At 45.6% G+C, this 20,057-nt stretch overlaps 1 protein-coding gene across 1 annotated transcript in view; it reads right to left on the bottom strand.

Annotated features, from left to right (window-relative positions):
• Positions 1-20,057, bottom strand: part of CSMD2 (CUB and Sushi multiple domains 2) — a 585,891-nt gene that overhangs the window by 98,275 nt on the left and 467,559 nt on the right. The window contains exons 30-36 of the mRNA XM_046662326.1: positions 19,113-19,307; positions 18,037-18,153; positions 15,035-15,148; positions 4,023-4,118; positions 2,577-2,780; positions 2,053-2,177; positions 998-1,094 (exon numbers count right to left, since the gene is read on the bottom strand). Coding sequence (XP_046518282.1) covers positions 998-1,094; positions 2,053-2,177; positions 2,577-2,780; positions 4,023-4,118; positions 15,035-15,148; positions 18,037-18,153; positions 19,113-19,307 — 948 coding nt within the window. The remainder of the gene's footprint in view (positions 1-997; positions 1,095-2,052; positions 2,178-2,576; positions 2,781-4,022; positions 4,119-15,034; positions 15,149-18,036; positions 18,154-19,112; positions 19,308-20,057) is intronic.

Here is a 20,057-nt window from a genome sequence, read left to right as displayed (position 1 = left end):
GACAAATTAGCACGGGGCAGAGTGTTGGGTCTCCAGTGGTCGAGGGAAGGGAGACCTCCAACAGCTTCCTGCACAATGAGCAGTGTCAGAGCCACACGCCAGCAGTAGGGCGAGTTCCTCGGGGGGCCTATGAGTTTGGCTCCCTTGCAGCCATCTTCAAAACGACTCTGACATGTGTAATTATCTGGGCAATCCAGGCAGCGTAGGCAGTTTATCTGGGGCAACTGACTCATTTTTTATCTTGGCAACATGGAATTCTGGGGCCTAAAAGACCCAGAAAATTGCCCTGGTCATTGGGCAGAAACATACACCAGACTCTCAGAAATCTACCGCTGGAATGGAAAACAGTGTAGCCACTTTGGAAAACAGTTTGTCAGCTCCCCCAAAAGGTTAAGTATAGGGTTACCACAGGACCTAAGAAATTCCACTCCTAGGTATATACCCAAGAGAACTGAACACAGATGTCCCCATAGAAACTTGTACGTGAATGTTCATAGTCACATTACTCATAATTAGCCAACAAGTGGAAACAACCGAGTGTCCATCAACTGATGAATGGATGAAGGAAATGTGGTCCCTCCATTGATGAAGTGCTAATACGCACTACAACAAGGTGACCCATGAAAACACGTGGAACGGGAGAAGCCAGACACAGACGGCCACACGCTGTAGGACTGCATTTATATGAAACGTCCCGAACAAGCAAATCCATAGAGATGGGAAGTAGGTTAGTGGTTGCCGGAGGACGGGGGTGTAGGCGATGGGGTGGGAGTACAAATGGTACCTGGTTTCTTTGTGGGGTGATGAAAATGTTCTGGGATTACATAATGGTGATGGTTGTAGAACCTTGTGAATATACTAACATTCACTAAATTGTACACTTTAAAGTGCTGAATTTTATGGTTATGCGAATTATATCTCAATAATAATAATGATAACAATAATAATAAAGTCCACTACTGCCCTCTGGGTCGGGGTCCTGGACATCCCACCTCACCTGAGAAGCTCCCCAGCATGGTCACAGTGTTGTCCGCACCGTCGAACACTTCGAGGGAGTCCCAGTTCTGCTCTGTGACAAAACTAATGACTTGAATCTGGGAGGGCAGGGGGATTGAATTGTTGGTTAGACAGTCTGTGTCCCTCCCTCCCTCCCTCCCTCCCCCTCCTCCCTTCACATAATTAATTCAATTATTGAGCATCTACTCCGGCTGACACTGTGCTAGGCCCTGCTGATAAAGGTAAGATGGGGTCCCTGTCTGCAAGGAGCTCATTGTCCAGTGAAGGAGACAGATGTGAGATGAATGCTTATAAGGCAGTGGGGTACTCTGTAAGGCAGGGAATGGGGAGAGGAAGTTCCAGGAAGTGGGACTACTTCAGTCCGACTGGCCTTCTCCTTGTTCCCTGAACATTCCTTGGGTTTCCCCACTTTCCTGTCTTATTTGCATCAGACATCCTACAGCAATGAGCTAGAAACCCGCTCCTGGCCAGACGTGTCCTCCTCCAGTCCTTGCTTGCTGCCTCTCTACTGGCCTGGCCAGCTGTGGACCCTCTTCCATGCCACTGCACAGTTCTGGGGCCTTCTCCACTTGGCTCTGACCACTGGGCACCAGTTATGGCCCCAATTCCACTGCTAGGGTCCAGGCTGCAGGTGTGACACTGGAGGTGTGTGCTTGGTGCTCCTCGATGCTTCGTCGGTGCTGTCAGTTCACTCCTTCCTTTACCCGCAGTGTCCTTTCTTCTATCCCCCTCAGTCTTAAGCAAAGAACCCCTCAAGCCATTTGAAAAACATCTTTGAATCCTCCTCCATTTTGTAGGCTGGCTCCAGACCCACTGCTTCCTTCTGGCCTTCCCTGACGGCCCAAGCCAGTGCCCACCCAGCCTCCTTCCTGAGTCACCAGCTCTCTCCTCTCGCCCCCTGAAGCTCCTGGGCTGAGAGCTGCTGTGCCTTTCTGCTTGTGGGCCACACCTCCACACTTGGCCTGAGGGGCAGGGACAGGGCCTTTATGTCCCCTCCTGGCCGGCCCCCTGACCAGAATGTCTCTGTGCCCCTACCTGGATGCCAGCGCCCTCGGGGACCATGATCTTCCACACGCAGTTGAGGCTGTTGAGGTAGGGCTCCGGGAAGCCGGGAGACAGGATGGTGCCCCTGCGCTCCGTGAGGTTGCCTCCACATGGCACTAGGAGGAGGCAGCTCTGGTCTTTGTGGGTCCGCCACGGAAGCCTCCCCAAACAGGCACCTCCCCCTGCCGGCTTCTCCTGTAGGGCCCCAGTCTCACCTCCTCGAGTGACTCCACCCCATACAGTCCTCCTCAGGGACCTGGACCTGTGCTCCTCCCTTCACACACTTCCCCGCCCTGGCCACCCCCAGCAACCCCAATTCCTCCGCCTTGCTTTCTTCATACCCAACCCTCAGGAATAAGGATTTGGCTGGAATGGGACACCCTGCTTAAGTCATGCTGGTGAGCAGGGGCTGCTGTGTGTCTTGGGGCAGCTGCTGGGTCTTGCGGGCTCCCCCAGGGAGAAAGGACTATCTCCTGGCCACCCCCTCCTCAGGTCTTGGTTGTCCGGGTACTCACCCACACACGTCGGTGCTGAGACATTCCACTGGGCCAAGGCCCCAGGAACAGGGAGGCACTCAATCTCTGGGGACCCCTGCAGGGCATAGCCGGAGTTGCATTCGAAGCGGATGACGGCCCCTACCGAGAAGTCACTGCCCAGCCTCTTGCCGTAGCGGGGTTCCGGCACAGAGCTGCACTGCGTGGCGCTGGTTCGGGGAACCGCTGCAGAGGACAAGGGCACTGATGGGCAGGCCTCGCCCCTCTAGAAACTGACCCGGGGATGGACTGACAACAAGACTGAAACGGAGACAGTCTGGATGGGATCCTGAGAGGCGTTGGGCACTTTCCCTTAGGGAAGGGGCAGGGGCTTTCTAGAATGATGTCCATCTAACTGAAAGATACTTGGACACACAATGTTGCAGCACAGCTTCTGGAAACCATGGAAGGCAGTGTGAGTGCCCGGGCCCAGGCTTCAGGCCTAGTTGTGTTCTTTGCCTTCGCAGTGATGCCCCTCACCCATTGGGGTCCTATGCCCCTAACAGGGGGAGTGGCCCTTCTTCCCCTGCTTTCAGTGCCTTCACCCTGACTTTGGCCTCTTCTCCCCATGTGCCTTTAGACCCTGCCCAGGGCCCTGCTCTCCATGACTGAATCTCCTCTTCCCTTGCCCATGATAGCACATAGGACTCTAACTCAGGTCCCAGGGATGGCACCCCCATGGCAGGATTACCCATGCACAGGAAAACACAGCTCATCCTGGGCAGTGGACTGAACAGGACCATGCTGAGAACGGGCCCTAGGAGAATGGACATTCTCCTGGACAGGGAGAAGTTGGAACCTGCAGGTGAAAGCTGAGGTGCTCCAAGACTTTGCCTTTCAGGGCCAGTAAGGAGGGGAACGAACGTTGACGACCTGCTTGGTGCCGACAACTTTTGAACTCTTTTCATCCTATCAGTGAGGTAATATTATTACCATCCTTTTACAGGTGAACAAACTGGGGCTCAAAAATGTGGAGTAGTTGGTGCCCAGTTAGAAAGTGGCAGAGCTCGAATTTAAATCCATGTCCATCTTGCTCCCAAGCCTGTGTTTTTCCCACACCTTTACTGGGCGTTGCAGACAAAATCAAGCTCTGTGGGATGGAGTCTAGGTAAGAGGCCTGGGCTGGTCTTCCCAATGCCATCAGCGCTGGACCAGACAATGGTGGGGGGGGGGGGGGGGGAAATTAACTTTTCATGACTGATTTCCTCCATCACTCAACATGGAGTTTGGTCCAAGAATCGTCAGTCGGGTAACTGAACATATAAAATTCAACTGAATTTCTAGGAGCTGCCCCACAAACCAGTAAACGTCTCCAAACACCCTAAGAATGATGCTCAGACTAGTGGTCAAAGGTCTCGTTCCTTTGGTTGCTGAGTCACTGAAGAATTGACACTGTCTTCACACGTCCCATGTCCACGTCCTGCATACCTTGGTAGACAAAGTGGAAGCCTCTGGCTGGTGCTTGGCCTTTGGCACTGAACTTTATGAGAACTTGATTGGAGGTGGCCAAGGGCAGCGATTCTCCTGCCGAGATAAGGGGCAGGGAGGAGAGAAAGACAGTGAGTCCAGCAGTAGGGCCCAGCAGATAAAATCCTGGCCAGGGAGGAGGGGCTGCCCATACCCCTCACAGCCATTCTTTCCACATCCCAGGTCTTCCTGAAAGGATGCCTCGCATTTTTACTGCACTTTACAGTGTAAAGTTTACAGAAGGCTTTCACCTCCATGATCTTATCTTGATCTATGGTCAACGGGAGGTTGGCATGGCAAGAGTTCAGTGCCCCCAGTTAATAGATCAAGAAAGAGAGGTTCACGATGATTAAATAACCTGCCCGGAGAGGACAAAGCTTCTAAAGACGTCTTGATCCACAGGGATGGGGAGAACGGCCATTACCAAACTGACTGGTGGTTTACTTGGAAAGCTGACATCAATCTGATAAAGTGAAAAAATGGCTCCAGCTTCCGGGGAGGAGGGTGATGTGATCATCTGAGAATAACTGGCCTTTCCCAGATCCCCTGTGAAATGACCGATAACCAGAGGCATCACATAATTTATTGTTCACACTAGGACACTTTTGAGAGTGAAAGGGCCATGTTATTAATAGTTAACATGGACAACCAAGTGAAAGGTGGGAATGTCCCAGGCAAAGCAGGACATATTGCCACCCAACCAATAACACACAAACTGGGGAAACCTGCCTGGCCACAGGATGCTGGGGCTCTTGGAAGCCTGTCTATCAGAAGATAAAGGTCTATCTTCTGCTTGATGTGCTGCAGATGGATGAGAGTAAAGACAGCACCAACTTGACCTGTAGCTATGAGCATAGCCCTGTTCATCATCACTGTCTTGTGGAAGTGGGGGAAGGGAGTGGTATGGCCACTCTGCATGCTGCCCCTCCGCAGTCTTAGGGCCCCTGAAATGGCTGCTGACTGACACATCAGAAGGGAGGTGGAGGTTATAGAAAGCCAGGCTACGTCTCCACTGTAGTAAGAGCTGGAGTTGGAACCAGTCAAGGAGCCACAGGGAGGCATAGCTGGGGTCCATCAGTGCTTCCAGAAAGTCCATGTGATGCTATTGGTCATGGGCACTGGAGAGTCTTTTGCACAAAGCACTCAGATTTACATGTGACCCAGATGGCTGAGCCTAAATGTCATGGCCCCAGCTAGCTTCTGGCTGCCAGAGCAAAAGGAAATTCATGAAGACAACGTTTCTTTTGGTTACCACCATCATCTCAAGCTTCTCCTATCAATGGAGCAAAACAAACCTCAACTTTTCCATCCTCCCATCTGGCCTGACACATGTGGAGCAGAATCCCCGCAATCTCTCACAGAACCTATTTCAACTTCCAGTCCTGGACATATGCAGCCATCTCTCTCCACGGATAAGCGCATAATAAAACCACAGGATATCAGAAAAGATTCCAAAGTTCTAAGGCAGGAGAGCACTCTGAGAAATCAAAGCAAGTATTTTCATGTGAGCTACAACAAAGAACAGGCAAAAATCTCAGAAGATTTTCCATCGTGGTTGTCACAAGATTAAATCTACTATTGCATCTGTGAAATCATAGGAGGAAGACATGCCAAATGAAATATCTGAGATCAATAAAGGCTACAAAGAGATGAGAAACCCTAGTACCTGGCAGCTGGAATCTGTAGAAATTAAACAGCGAAGTGGAGATTAAATTTGGGAAATTCTCCCAAAATCCACAGAAAAAGGATAAAGAGATTACAAGAATGAGAGAAATGACAAGTGACATGGAAGATAGATGAAAAAAGAACTCAATATGCATATATCAAGAATCCTAGAGAGAGAGAAGACATGTGAAATTAAAGGAGAAGAAATAATTTAAGAAAGCAGATACCTTTCCTAAGCTTAAGAAAGACTTGAGGTCCAGACTGAAATTGTTGTAAAGTCCCAGATCTAATTAATGAAAAGAGATTTCCACTGCAACATATCCTAGAGGGCTTTTTAATTTTAAAAATAAAGAAAAAAATATAAAAGGCATTTAGAAAGAAAAGCGTGTGTAACCTACAAGGATAAAGAATCAGGTTGAACTTCAACTTTTTTATAATATTAACTGTTGGAACAGAGTGGAACGATTGCTTCAGTTTTGAAAGAAAAAGTTTATGATATATATTTTGATTTACAATCAAGTTGTCATTTATATGATACTTCAAAGGAAATGCATTCTCATACATGCAAGGTGACAGAATGTACTGCAGTTATGAGCCTGACCAAAAAATGAACAAAAGCAGGGAAATCAAAAACTATCAGGGAGAAAGACAACTAAGAAGATATAGTTAAACCCAAATAATTATCATTAATGAGGTAGCCAAACTAAATGCAGATATAAAAACGTGTTCCTGGGGAAGAAGACTGTAATTTTAAAATAATTGCTAATAACATGAATATAAAAGTCCAAATATAGATAAAAAGAAAACTTGGAAATTAGAGATGGATCAGGTATGAATGGAAAAGTGAGGAAGCAAAAAAAGCCACAAAAATCCAGAAAGAACAAAACAAGATGACAGACAGCTGACTAAAGGTTTGACTTGCAAAATAAGGAAACTTCTTAAAAAAAAAAGACTCTCCAAGAAAACAAAGAGAGTTATATCAGGCAAACACAGATACGAAAATTGTTAGGAACACAAGAAGGCAACAAAATGTAACAACTGTAGTGGGAGGTACTGTAACACAACATTCTCAATCATTGATAGTCAAATAGAGAAACAAAAAGAAGACTGTCGATAGTGGTCCTCAAGCTTATTTTTTTCCCCCTTCAACACGTCTCACAGGGGCAGGGACACACTTCATTTGCATCAGTACCAGTGGCTCATCACAGTTCCTCCAAATGAAGAATAAGAGGTGATCTGAGAATATTGACACTCATATCCATAGATCCTACCTATGTTTTCTATCTCTCTCTCTATCTTTCTGTCTGTCTATCCATCCCTGTTTCTATTGGTCCTATACATCTCTATCTACACCCATGTCTATATCCATATTTACATCTACGGGTCCTAAGTGTCTCTACCTGTACCTATACTTGTAAATCTATAGCTAAACTTACACCTATTATCTATCTTTCTATCTATCTTCAAAATCAAAAGATTTTGAAAAAGCATCCTACCCCAAGAGATCCTGACTTATGCAGTTATATGTAGGGTGGTAGTATCGAAAAATCATTTTGTTGAGAACCACTGATATACTGGATTTAAATAATAAAATGGAGTAAGACTGATCCAACGGCTATTACGAAGCTCGTTTAATCCTAATGACAACTCTAGGAGGTAGAACTTGTACTCTCTGCATTTTACAGATGAGGAAATTGGAGCTCAGAGTGGTCAAGTGTTGCGCCCACAGGCACCTAGCAAGAGGAAGAACTTAGACCAGGCAATGAGACTATGGGGCCCGAGCTTAGCCCTTCTCTCCATTTGGCCTCTCGACCCTACAGAGAGCACACATTCTTCTCAGATACTTAGGGAATTAAAAAACAAATGTCCTTGGCTCCTGAGGGGACCTCATTTAATCCCTGAGGTAAAAATGGTACAGGCGATATTCTCTAACCACATGGCAATAAAAATAGAAACTGACACAAACACCTGAATGTAACCAGAACAAAATCCAGGTTCTTGAGGGAAAAGAAGAGATTCTTAAACAACTCTTGGGCTAAAAAGAGTAAAACATGATCATGGATTATTTAGAAAGCAATGATGATGAAAATAGTACATATCAAAATTTATGACATGAAGCCAAAATTATGCTTAGAGGTGAATTTATTACCATAAACATGCTCTTTATTACACATGGAAAATAGGGAACAAAGCTGTCAGTTTAAGAAGTTAGAACAGGGGGACTGTGTCAAGATGGTAGTACAGATGGACTCTGAACTTACCTCCTACCATGGACACAACAAATTTACAAGTATACTTGGAACAATTACCCCTGAGAGAGAATTGAAAACTGGATAAAAAGAACCCCCACAACAAGGGACAGTCCTGACTGAGGTGAAAGAGGCAGAAATTCCTTTCTGGAGAGAAAAAAGCCGCCTCTGTGCCTCACAGCTGGCTGGGAGCAACCTTCAGGTACGAAGCTTTCCCTGGAGGAGTGGGGGATCTGAGTTGGGAAGCATTACCACAATAAGCATCTTTTGGACTCAGCACAACCAAGACAAGTGTCATAATATCTGGCTTTGCTGGCTATTAACAACAGGAAATACCCCAAGAAAAGCCATTGGACGGAAGGGGAAAAAAAAGCCTACTCTTAAAGGGCCCATGCACAAATTCACCTGTTTCAGAAAGCAACCTAAAGTCACCAGGAAGAAAGGTGCACAGTTCTTTGGTGAAAAGAGACTCACTCAGTAGGCTCTGGGTGCATCTTGGTGAGCGGTGAGACCTCCCCAGGGACTGAGACATTGGTGGCAGCCATTGCTGTGCCCTAGTAAAGGTAAGCTGACACAGTCAATGGCAGAAGCCACTGAAGTTCTTCCCCTGGCCTGTTAGCACAGGGGTCTGCCCCACACACTAGAGAACCAATTTAACCCAGCTGAGCCAAGGCAGGCAGCCTGCTCTAGGGACTAGCTCCACCCAACAGCAAGCCCTCAGGCAGCTTGTGGGCCTGCATAGGCATGGTGCCTGGAAACTCTGCAGCTGGGAAGCGGGTCTGCCTCTGTGTGGCAGGGTGTGCATGAGGGGTGGGTCTGCATTGGTGGAGTGTGTGGAGTCTCTGCAGTTGGGCAACTGGGTCTGCTTCAGGGCATCAGGGTGCATGCATGGGGTAAGACTATGTTGAAGGGTGTATGGCCCTGTGGGCAGTGGGGCTTGTCAGCTGTAGCAGACTTGTGCTTCTCAAACAGGAACATAGTGGATTGGCCCCACCTTTCAAAGCCTGAAACAATTGGGTGCTACTGTGCCTGGGGCTGGTCCCACTCAGCTGCAATCCTGAGAGAGCTGACAACAGCTTTGCAGGCCTGAGGCCTACAGCAATTGTAAGCCCCTGAGCCTAGCAACCAGCCAGGCTGGGGCCTACTCACTTAACAGAAAAACTGCAAAAGGAATGTGCTATTAGATCTTGCAGCCAACTGTGCTGGGGCTTCCCATCCCTGATAAAGTGTCTGAAGGGTCCATAGCAGCCACACACAGCTGAGCATTACAATCTGCTGGCCAGCGGGACAGCCTGGCCCCTGGGCACCTGCAGCAAGAGCAGTCCTGCCACAACAGAAGGACACATGTAACCCACACAGCAGATACTCCTGGAACACTTGGAACTGGTCACGAGAGGGAAGCACACTGCTGGGCTTCATAAGGTATCTCTTACATAAGGCCACCTCTCCAAGATTGGGAGATGTATCTGACTGACTTAATACATAGATATAAGCACAGAGAAAGAGGCAAAATGAGGAGACAAAGGAATACATTCAAAGCAAGGGAACAGGACAAAATCCCAGGAAAAGAACTAAACAATCTACCTGAGAAAAAGTTCAAACTAAGAGTCATAAGGATGCTCACTGATCTTGGGAGAAGAATGGATGAACTCAGTGAGAACTTCAACAAAGAATCAGAAAATATAAAAAAGAACCAATCAGAAATGAAGAATACAACACTGGAAATGAAAAATTCACTAGAGGGACTCAATGGCAGAGTAGATGATACAAAAGAAAGACTAGAGGAAATCACCCAGGATGAACAGATAAAATAAAGAATAATTAAAAAGAACAAGGACAGTCTAAGGGACTTCTAGGACAACAGCAAGTGCACTAACATCTGTATTATAGGTGTCCCAGAAGGAGAGGAGAGAGAAAAAGGGGCAGAGAATCTATTTGAAGAAATAGTAGCTGAAAACTTTCCTAACATAAGGAAGGAAACAGACATCCAGGTACAAGAAGCACAGAGAGCACCAAACAAGATAAGCCCAAAGAGGCCCACACCAGGACACATTATAATTAAAAAGTCAAGAACATCGATGCATACATCCTCTATAAAATACTAGCAAATTGAATACAACAATACATTAAAAGATCTTACACTATAATCAAGTGAGATTTATTCCAGGGTTGCAGGGCTGGTTCAACATCTGAAAACCAATAGACGTGATACACCACGTTAACAAAATGAAGAATAAAAACCACACGATCATCTCAATAGATGCAGAGAATGCATTTGACAAGATACAGCATCCATTTATGATAAAAACTCTGAATAAAATGGGTATAGAAGGAAAGTACTTCAACATAATAAAGGCCATATATGATAAACCCACAGCTAATATTCTCAATGGAGAAAAATTGAAAGCTATCCCTCTAAGAATAGGAACCAGACAAGGATGCCCACTTTCACCACTCTTATTTAACATAGGATTGGAAGTCCTAGCCAGAGCAATCAGGCAAGAAAAAGAAATAAAAGGGACCCAAAGTGGAAAGGAAGAAGTGAAACTGTCACTAGTTGCAGATGACATGATTTTATATATATAAACCCTAAAGAATTCACGAAAAAACTTCTTGAAATGATAAATGAGTATGGAAAAGTTGCAAGATACAAACATAACATACAACAATCATTTGCATTTCTATTCACTAACAATGAAGTAGCAGAAAGAGAAATTAAGAATACGATCCCATTTACAATTGCAACAAAAAGAATAAAATACCTAGGAATAAACTTAACTAAAGAGGTGAAGACCTGTATGCTGAAAACTATAAAACATTGTTGAAAGAAATCGAAGGAGATACAAAGAAATGGAAAGATATTCCGTGCTCTTGGATGGGAAGAATTAACATAGTTAAAATGTCCCTATTTCCTAAAGCAATCTGTAGACTCAGTGCAAACCCTATCAAAGTTCCAACAACATTTTTTGCAGAAATAGAACAATGAATCCTAAAATTTATATGGAACAACAAAAGACCCCAAATAGCCAAAGAAATCCTGAGAACAAAGAACAAAGCTGGAGGTATCACACTCCCTGATTTCAAAATATACTAAAAAGCTACAATAATCAAAACAGCATGTACTGGCACAAAAACAGACACATAGATCCATGGAACAGAATTGAGAGCCCAGAAATAAACCCAGATATTTATGGACAGCTAATTTTCCTCAAGGGAGCCAAGAACAAGCAAAGGAGAGGGGAAAGTCTCTTCAATAAATGGTGTTGGGAAAACTGGACAGTCACATGCAAAAGAATGAAAGCAGATCAGTATCTTACACCATACACAAAGATTAACACAAAATGGATTAAAGATTTGAACGTAAGACCTGAAACCATGACAAATCTAGAAGAAAACATAGGCGGTACGCTGTTCAACATTAGTCTTAGCAGCATATTTTCAAGTACCATCTCTGACCGGGCAAGGGAAACAATAGAAAAAATGAACAAATGGGACTACATCAAACTAAAAAGCTTCTGCACAGCAAAGGAAACCATCAACAAAACTAAAAGACAACCTAACAACTGGGAGAAGATATCTGCAAACCATATATCAGATAAGGGGTTAATATCCAAAATATACAAAGAACTCATACATCTCAACAACAAAAAAACTAATAACCCAATTAAAAAATGGGCAAAAGATCTGAACAGACATTTCTCAAAAGAAGACATACAGATGGCCAACAGGCACATGAAAAGATGTTCAACATCACTAATTATCAGGGAAATGCAAATCAAAACTACAATGAGATATCACCTTATGTCTGTCAGAATGGCTATAATTAACAAGACAGGAAACAACAAATGTTGGAGAGGATGTGGAGAGAAGGGAACCCTCGTACACTGCTGGTGGGAGTGCAAACTGGTGCAGACACTATGGAAAACAGTTATGGAGATTCCTCAAAAAATTAAGACTAGAACTACCAAATGATCCAGCTATTCCACTGCTGGGTATTTATCCAAAGAACATGAAAACATGAATGCATAAAGATTTATGCACCACTATGTTCATTGCAGCATTGTTCACAATAGCAAAGACTTGGATGAGACCCAGGTGCCCAAGAAGGGACAAATGGATATAGAAGATGTGGTATATATACACAATGGAATACTACTCAGCCATAAAAAGGATGAAATCTGGCCATTTGTGACAACATGGATGGACCTTGAGGGTATTATGCTAAGTGAAATAAGTCAGAGGGAGAAAGTCAAATACCGTATGATCTCACTCATAAATAGAAGACAACAACAACAACAAACAAACACGTAGAGACAGAGATTGGATTGGTGGTTACCAGAGGGGAAGGGAGAGGAAAGAGAGTGAAAGGGATGGTTAGGCACATGTGTGTGGTGATAGATTGTAATTAGTCTTTGGACAGTGAACATAATGTAATCTATGCAGAAATAGAAATATAATGATGTACACCCGAAATTTATATAACGTTATAAACTAATGTTACTGCCAAAAAAGGATGATGATGATGATAATAATAATAATAAAAATCACTCAAAAAAAAGAGAAGAAGTTAGAACAAGAAGAACAAAATAACCTGGAGATACAAAGGGGAAGAGATATTATGAAATAAAGACAGAGGTTAATTGGTTAGAAAAAAGTACCAAGCTTCATAGAAGAATTGATAAGTAAACGCAATAAAAAACAAAAGAAAACACAAAACAACACAAAACCTCTGGTCTAGCTGAGTAAAAACGGGAGCTATACACAGCATTCAGCATTGTAAAGGCAGAGGGTACAACCAATATAGAAAGGAGATTAAATATCGTCATAGCATATTATATGAGCTATGTTGCTAAATTTAAAATAATTACAAAATGGATTTTTTACTAAAATACAAAACATCAGCATTGATAATAAAGCAATGTACCTGAACAGACCAATAACCATGGGAGAAAATTTTAAAAACCACTGAAAAGGAAGAGATAAAATAATGAGACAAATTTATCTGCAGATGCTATTGCTTCTTGCCTAAAGGACCCACAAGAATCAGCTGGCAGTGTAGCGTTTATTAAGGAGGGTTCAATGGCTTTACAAAATGAATATACGCCAAACACCAGTCTTGTAGCATACTAGCAAAGACTGGTTAGAATCTGTGATGAGGGGACCCGGAGACCCATTTACAGCAGCAACAAAAGCAACAACAAAAATTGCCATGAAATATGTAGGAATAATGTTAACAAAAAATGAATACTGCCTAAATGGAAATGATAGCATCCACCCAACGGTTACAAAAGATAAATAAATAAAGAGCCATACCATGTTCTCGAATGGGAAGGGGAGCTCCAATGATAAAGAGGTGAGTTCTCCCCCAATTAATCTACAAGTTTAATGGAGTTCTAATGAAAATTCGAAGGCAATTTTTTTAAACTTGATAACATACATATTTCTAAAATGTATTTGGAGGCAAAAGTAAGCAAGAATAACCAATAAAAAATTCGAAACAAAGAATGACTTTGGGGACTAATCATACCATATATTTAAAATTATTATATGAAACATTACTATAATGTTATGCTAATTAAAGCTTTTTGACACTGTTGCAAGAATATGCACTTAGAGGAACTAGATAAAAAGTCTAGAAACATAGCCTTAACTTCGTAAAAATTTCACATGTGTAAATCTGGAATTTTGAAAATTGTGTTAGGACAACTGGTAACTAAATTTGAAAGAATATGGTTAGATTCTGTGAATCAAATAATAAATCAAAATAAATTCCAAAAGTATTAAAGGAAAACAATGAAACTAAAAAGAAGCAAAAGAAAACCCAGAGGGCTATTTATTTCATCAGCATAAAAGTAAGCGAGAAAACTAGACAAGAAAACATTGATAGATTTGATATCATGGGAAATTCAAATTTTCTGACATTAAAATACACCCTGAAGAAATTTAAAAGGCAAATGATAAACTGTAGGCGAAGGCTTTTTATAGCATATAATATAGACAAGAAGTTTTTATAGCATATAATATATATAGCTTATAATAATATGGAGCTCTACTAAATAAATAAGGGAGTAAGTGTTAATAGAAAAATCAACACAAATAAAAAATGCATGGGCCAATAACTGCATTATAAAAGAGTTAACCTAACTAGTAATAAAAAAAAAAAGGCAAATTAAAAAGTGAGATACCATTTTCACTTCTCAAACTGATGAAGCTTTTGTTTTTTTAATTGCCTAGTTTTTGTGAGAATAACACGCGCCCTCTTATTCACTGGTGGGTGAGCAAAGTGGAAGAACTTTCTAGAGGGATATTTGACAATCTGTATGGAAAGCCTTAAGGATCTCACGTATCCTTCAACTTGGCAATTCTACTTCTAGATATTCTAAAGTCATAGAGATGTGTATAAAGACATATGTATAATACATTGAATTATTGTTCACAAGAGTAAAAAATGAGAAACAATCTAAGTGTTCAATAATAGAGAATTCATTACATAAATTTAAAGTGACTATGTGAAAGACCATTATGCAGCATTTAAAAATCCTATTATAGAAGAAAATAATGGCAGAGAAATGCTCCCAATGAATATTTCAATAAAAATATGTACATTGTTTTGTTCAATAAAATATGTAAAAGATTAAGTCTAAGTAGATATAAAGCCTGGAAGGAAATACACTTCATCTTTTCGGCAGTTCTTTCTGGGTGGTTTTTATTTTAATTCTCTACGCAATTATTTTTTCTTGCCTCTAAGTTTCTACAATGAAAATACAGTATGTTTATAATTGGAAAAACACGTTGGGTCTAAATACAAGCCAACAGGGGAATGCTACACCACGTGGAGGTGGCGTAGACACAGCGTGGGGTGTGGGAGAGTATCTTCTGAAGCCCCCTTCTACATATGGGTTATCAGGAGCTGACTGTTGTAGAGACAGCACCAGTGCATGAGAAACACCAAGCTTTGTGGTTCCACCTGTAGCCATGTTTATAGGGCCTCTTTCCTTTCAGCTGGGCTGTGATGCCCCAGCCCACCACCAACCCCAACGCTGGCCCGGCCCTGTGTACCTGTGTGGGAGCCCGAGAGGGAGCTGAGGAGCCGAGAGTGCTGGCTGTGGCCATCATGCACCTCCACCACGTCGTTGAGGGCCGTATGGAAGAAGGCGAACTGTCCAAACACCACTGTGGAGGAGACATGGCATGGAGATCTCAGCGTGAAAGACTTGGCTGCCATGTTGGGGGCAAGGACTGGAGGCCTGGGGTCCCCTGGCCAGGAGGAGCCTCAAAGGAAGGTGTTGGTTCATGGGGCTAACTGCTGGCTAAGCCTTTCTACTGGCTGATTAGCACATTGGCCAGACATCAGGCACAGGGTCTCTGGGAGCTGGGAAAGGCCATCTGGCATTTTCCCATATGGGTCAAGATGACATTGAGGACTGCACTCAAGGGTCAGGCTGGTGAAGGTGGCACTGAGCTAATCTTATTCCTTTCCTGCAGCAGCTACTCAAGGACATGAAAGAGCTTTCAGTAACATCTCCCATTTTCCATGTGATCTCAGGACCTTGTATTCTCCTTTTTCTTCAGAGGTCCAGCCAATGAGGGCAGCCCCTGGATACAAGATCCCCCACAGTGAAGAGGAATGAAGGTGGTGAGTAGCAGCCTCTCCTACGGAAGGAGCAACTGTCTATGGAATGGACACATCATCTCCCTCTGCAAAGCCCAGAGGGAAGGGGTAACATGACATTTATTAAGCACCTACTCTGTGCCGGGTACCATGCTTGCCATGTCCATCATCTTGTTCAACCATCACTCTTCCAGATATCCACATTTTATAGACAAAGAAACAGAAGCTCAGAAGTTAAGAGAGCTTCCCAAGGCCACTCAGCTAGCTTAGGGAAGGGGGCTGAAAAGCTGGTGGACCACGGCCTTGATGAGTCACCTGTGAGATAAGGCCCAAGAGCCCCACCACTTGATGGCTATTCATGCCAACAGCTATGAACCACAAGGGATTTCCTCAGCTGTCCCCTCTCTGCCAGTCACTGCTGGAGGGGCTGGGGTCACTGATACTGCCGGGCCATGGTGGGCACAGCTCCAATTCAGCTATCTGCCAGGCCCCAGTTCATTCTGCCTGCACTGGTCTACCAGTTGGCCGGGTAAATCTGAAAGCAAGAACCAGGGTAGACATACTGCTTTGGCTTAGGCCTTGAGCATGTAGGAAGTTGGATGTGTGTGGGTGTGTGCGTGTGTGTTGTGTGTTGGGGCAGAAAGGAACTCAGGCCACGGAGTTGACTGCCTGAGAGAAAAGTGTTTGCAGTGATGATTACAGTAGTGAACGGAGTAAGAGATTCTTAGCTCTCAACTGGTGCGCAGAGGAGAGGAGGGGGAGGAGCAGGAGGAAGAGCACATTGTACCCTGAAAATGGGTACTGAGCCAGGGTAGGGGGCAGAGGTACCTCCATGCTCTCCCCTACAGAGGTGAACAGGACAGGCAAGGTTCCTGCTTTCACAGAGTGTGCATGCTAATGGGAAGAGATGGTCAAAAAGGGAAAAAACACTTAAGCAAATAGATGAACAAGATAATTTTAGATGTTAAGTTCTAGGGGTTATAGGAAAACATGATAGGGCAAGGGTGGCCACTTTATATAGAAGATCAAAGAAAGATTTATGAGAAGAGGATGTTAGAGCTGAGATCCAAGCTGGGGGACAAGTATTTCAGACCTAGAGGCAAAAATCTTTCCCTGGTCCCCAGGCTCAGCATCACTGGCAAAGAGAAGATGCTCAGGACACATCACCACCCTTCCTGGAATCAGCTCTCCACATGCAGGTTTCGGCTCAGTGAAAGTGACCAGCCTTGGGGGTGGCTGCTTGCAAAGGTGTGAGCTCTTTATTACTGGAGGAATTCAAGCACAATCTGTGTGCCCACCTATCAAAGATTCTGCTCTGGGTGGCAGATTGGGCTGGACAACCTTTCAGGACTTTTCTATCTGTGATCCTGCAGGTCAAAAGCTCCTGGCACATAAGTATGTTGGGGAGTGTGTGCATACACACATAGGCGTGCAGGTGCTGGGGTGGGGGTGGTGCATGATGGCTGGAGCTGTGGGTGAAGATGAGACTGGGGGTTCACAGAGGGCAGGAAACTCTTCTTTCTTTTCTGCAGACCCAGTACCCAGCAAAGTGCGTGGTCCCTAACAGGTGCTTAATAAATGTTTGGTGAATGACATCTGTGCTCATTCCATCCTCTCTCTTGGGAATAAGCAGACAGCTCTCTGCAGGGTGCCTCATCCCTCTCCCAGGTGGTCAGGGTGCATCACTGTCTTTTGCCCCACGCAACACCAACAGTGTTTAGAAACAGCTGTTACTCCTCCTACAAAGAGAAACCAGCCAGGCTGGTCACCTGATTGCCCTGGTACACCCAACCTGGCTGCCCCTTGGAACTTCCTGAGTCCTCCACGAATGGAAGGACTCTTAACTGTCCCCACTGCCAACCAGGTGACAAGCCTGGCTTCTTTTTGCCAGAATCTCTTGGAATCTGGAGGTTTGTCTGCCTTCTCAGGGCACTGGCCTGCTCCTCACTTTTTTCTTGCTCGTCCTATCTACAGCTGCTGGACCAGGCTCCCGGTCTCAGAGGGAATAGCGGAATGATGTGGCTCCCAGCTCCCTCACCTGTACTTTCAAGCCCAGCTCCATCCCTCTTCTTCCCTTCTTCCTGCCCTTTGGCCACCCTCCCCTGGGTTCCCAGTTGGCCTGAACCTGCAGCACGTCTATTCAGACTTGGGCGTGCTGGGTAGCCCCGGTGCACCCTGCCTTGCCTCTATCCTGGATAGTTTCCCACCAGCCCCATCCCCTTGGCTCCAGCTACCTCACTAGCACCCTAGGCCCCTAATGTGTCAGGAGTGTATTCTACAGCCCGCTGCGTGGCCTCCACACTCAGTTGTCCTGTATGGAGACTGTTCTGCCCGTTTCCACAATGGGAGTGGATACAATTGGGAGTGGAATTGGGATATAATTGGGAAGAGCCGGAGGAGTGGGAAGGAGTCAGAAAACATGTAGACAAACATACAAAAAAACCCATACCATAGTCCTTGGGCACGGTGACAAAATACAGGCAGATCTGTCCACTGGTGTAGTTCTGTGGGTAGTTGGGGGACAAGACCACTCCATCGGAACTCACATACTGTCCCCCACAGGGGGCTGAAAGACAAATGGGATAGAGGGCCAGGTGACCCTGTGGGCCCCTCATCAGCTCTCCATCTTCCATTCTGCTCACTCCCAGTCTGAGTTTCCGGCCCTGATGGGGCTGCCCCGGATGTGCAGCCACTAATGTGGAGGATGGGAGTTCTGAGGACAATGACCTGCCCTTCCCAAGGCCATCCATCCCTGGCCTGGCATGTGGCCTGAGGACCCTGATGCTGGGCATCTGTTAGTCCTTATCCTCTAACTATTAACACTGGCATTGATTCTGGGAGGGACAGCCTTGGGGAACACTTTGGGAACCTCTTCTGCTTACAGTAAGGTGGGACCTAGAAATGATCTGCTGTCCTATGGGTTGATGTCTGCATCCACACAGTTAGTGTCCTGTATGAGAAGGGAGCTGAAGCTTCCCCAGAGTGGCCCCGCTGGGAGCGGCCAGCCCATGCAACCCAGCCATCTTCTGTTCCCATTCATGAGGTCCACAAGGGGTGGACCTCAGAGCCAGCTTCTCTCACCTGGGCGAAGGGGCCTCCTTGCTTTCCAACTTAGGTGGCCGCCATGCTCTTGAAGTTCCAACACTCCATCCTATCCCTCTCGTCAGAACCCCACAGCTAACCCAGAAGCCCCTGGAGTCCAGCTCACTGGCCTTAGTTTTACATGCGACCCCTCGATGACTTTCCCTAGGCCCAGGAGCAAGCCTAGGGTCACCTTTAAACACCTTTGTCCCTGGTGTGAGCTGCTGGCATGTCTGGGGCCGCCTTTGAGGACATCTATCTGAGTGGGGGTGGGGATACTGTGTGATCTGAGAGAGATGACACACTGACAGGGACTGAGTGAACCCAAGGGGCCCCCCTTTGAGGACCATGTCCCGCCTCCCCCTTTCCCTCGCTGACAGCCCCTTCTGACTTGGACATGCCCTCACTCCCTCCGACTACCTCCCCACCCCTGGGCTCCACCACCTGTGCACACGGGCCGGGGATTGTTCCACACGGGCTTCCCGTCGGGCCCCAGGATGCAGCTCAGGGTCGAGGAGCCCTCAACCTCATAGCCCCCATGGCAGTAGTAGGTGATGGAGGAGCCCAGCTTCAGGTCGGACCCCACTCTCGTGCCATTCTTGATGGAACCAGGATCGAAACATGACTCCCGGGGGTTTTCTGGAAAAAGGAAAAATAAACAGACACACACATACATAAACAGAGCGCTCATTAGTGGCTTAATTCCATGAGGAAGCCCTGACTCTAATTAGCCACAGAGCACATGGGATTTGGGATTGCTGGTCCTATTCCCTTCAGGTCTGGAAACTTCTCTAAATTTGGTTAGAAATCTAGGGCTGGAAGGCATTTTGGAGAGTGAAATTTCTCCCTCCTCTCCCCACATTCCTGCCTTGACCCACAAAGGAGGGAGTCGCAGCTGAAGCTCTGAGATCCTCTCTTATCCCTTAACTCACTCTCCTGGGGGAGGCACGAGCTGCTCTGACTGGTGGGAGCTGGCGGTCCCTGGAGCAGATCTGAGTTGTGGACAGGGTCACTGTGGCACAGGTCAGTGCAGGGGCACAGTCCACCCCTTCGCTCATCTTTGACTGCCCACACTCAGCACGGCAGGCCTCCTTGGCTTTCTGCCTCTGTGTGGGAAGCAGCACCCACTTTTGGAGACTGCTTTCTCTTCTTCTCTTTCTTTTGCCTACAACTGTGCTACCGGTTGGGTAGGGGAAGCTTTGCAGGCTGTCATATCTATGCCTTGCAGGTGTTCTGAGTGCATGGGCACCAATACTTAGTCTTAGGAAGGAAGTAGGAAACCCCACTTCAACCTCTGGGCTAAGTCCGGGTCTCCAACACAGTTTTCCAGGGCTTTGCATCGGGTATTCGGTGCTTGCTAGTTTATGAAAACAGTGGTACTTTTCCATT

The sequence above is a fragment of the Equus quagga genome, chromosome 5 (genome assembly GCF_021613505.1).
Source record: "Equus quagga isolate Etosha38 chromosome 5, UCLA_HA_Equagga_1.0, whole genome shotgun sequence".
Lineage (NCBI taxonomy): Eukaryota > Metazoa > Chordata > Mammalia > Perissodactyla > Equidae > Equus > Equus quagga.
The sequence above is the reverse complement of the archived record's forward strand: the minus strand, read 5'-3'. Positions and strand labels throughout refer to the sequence as shown.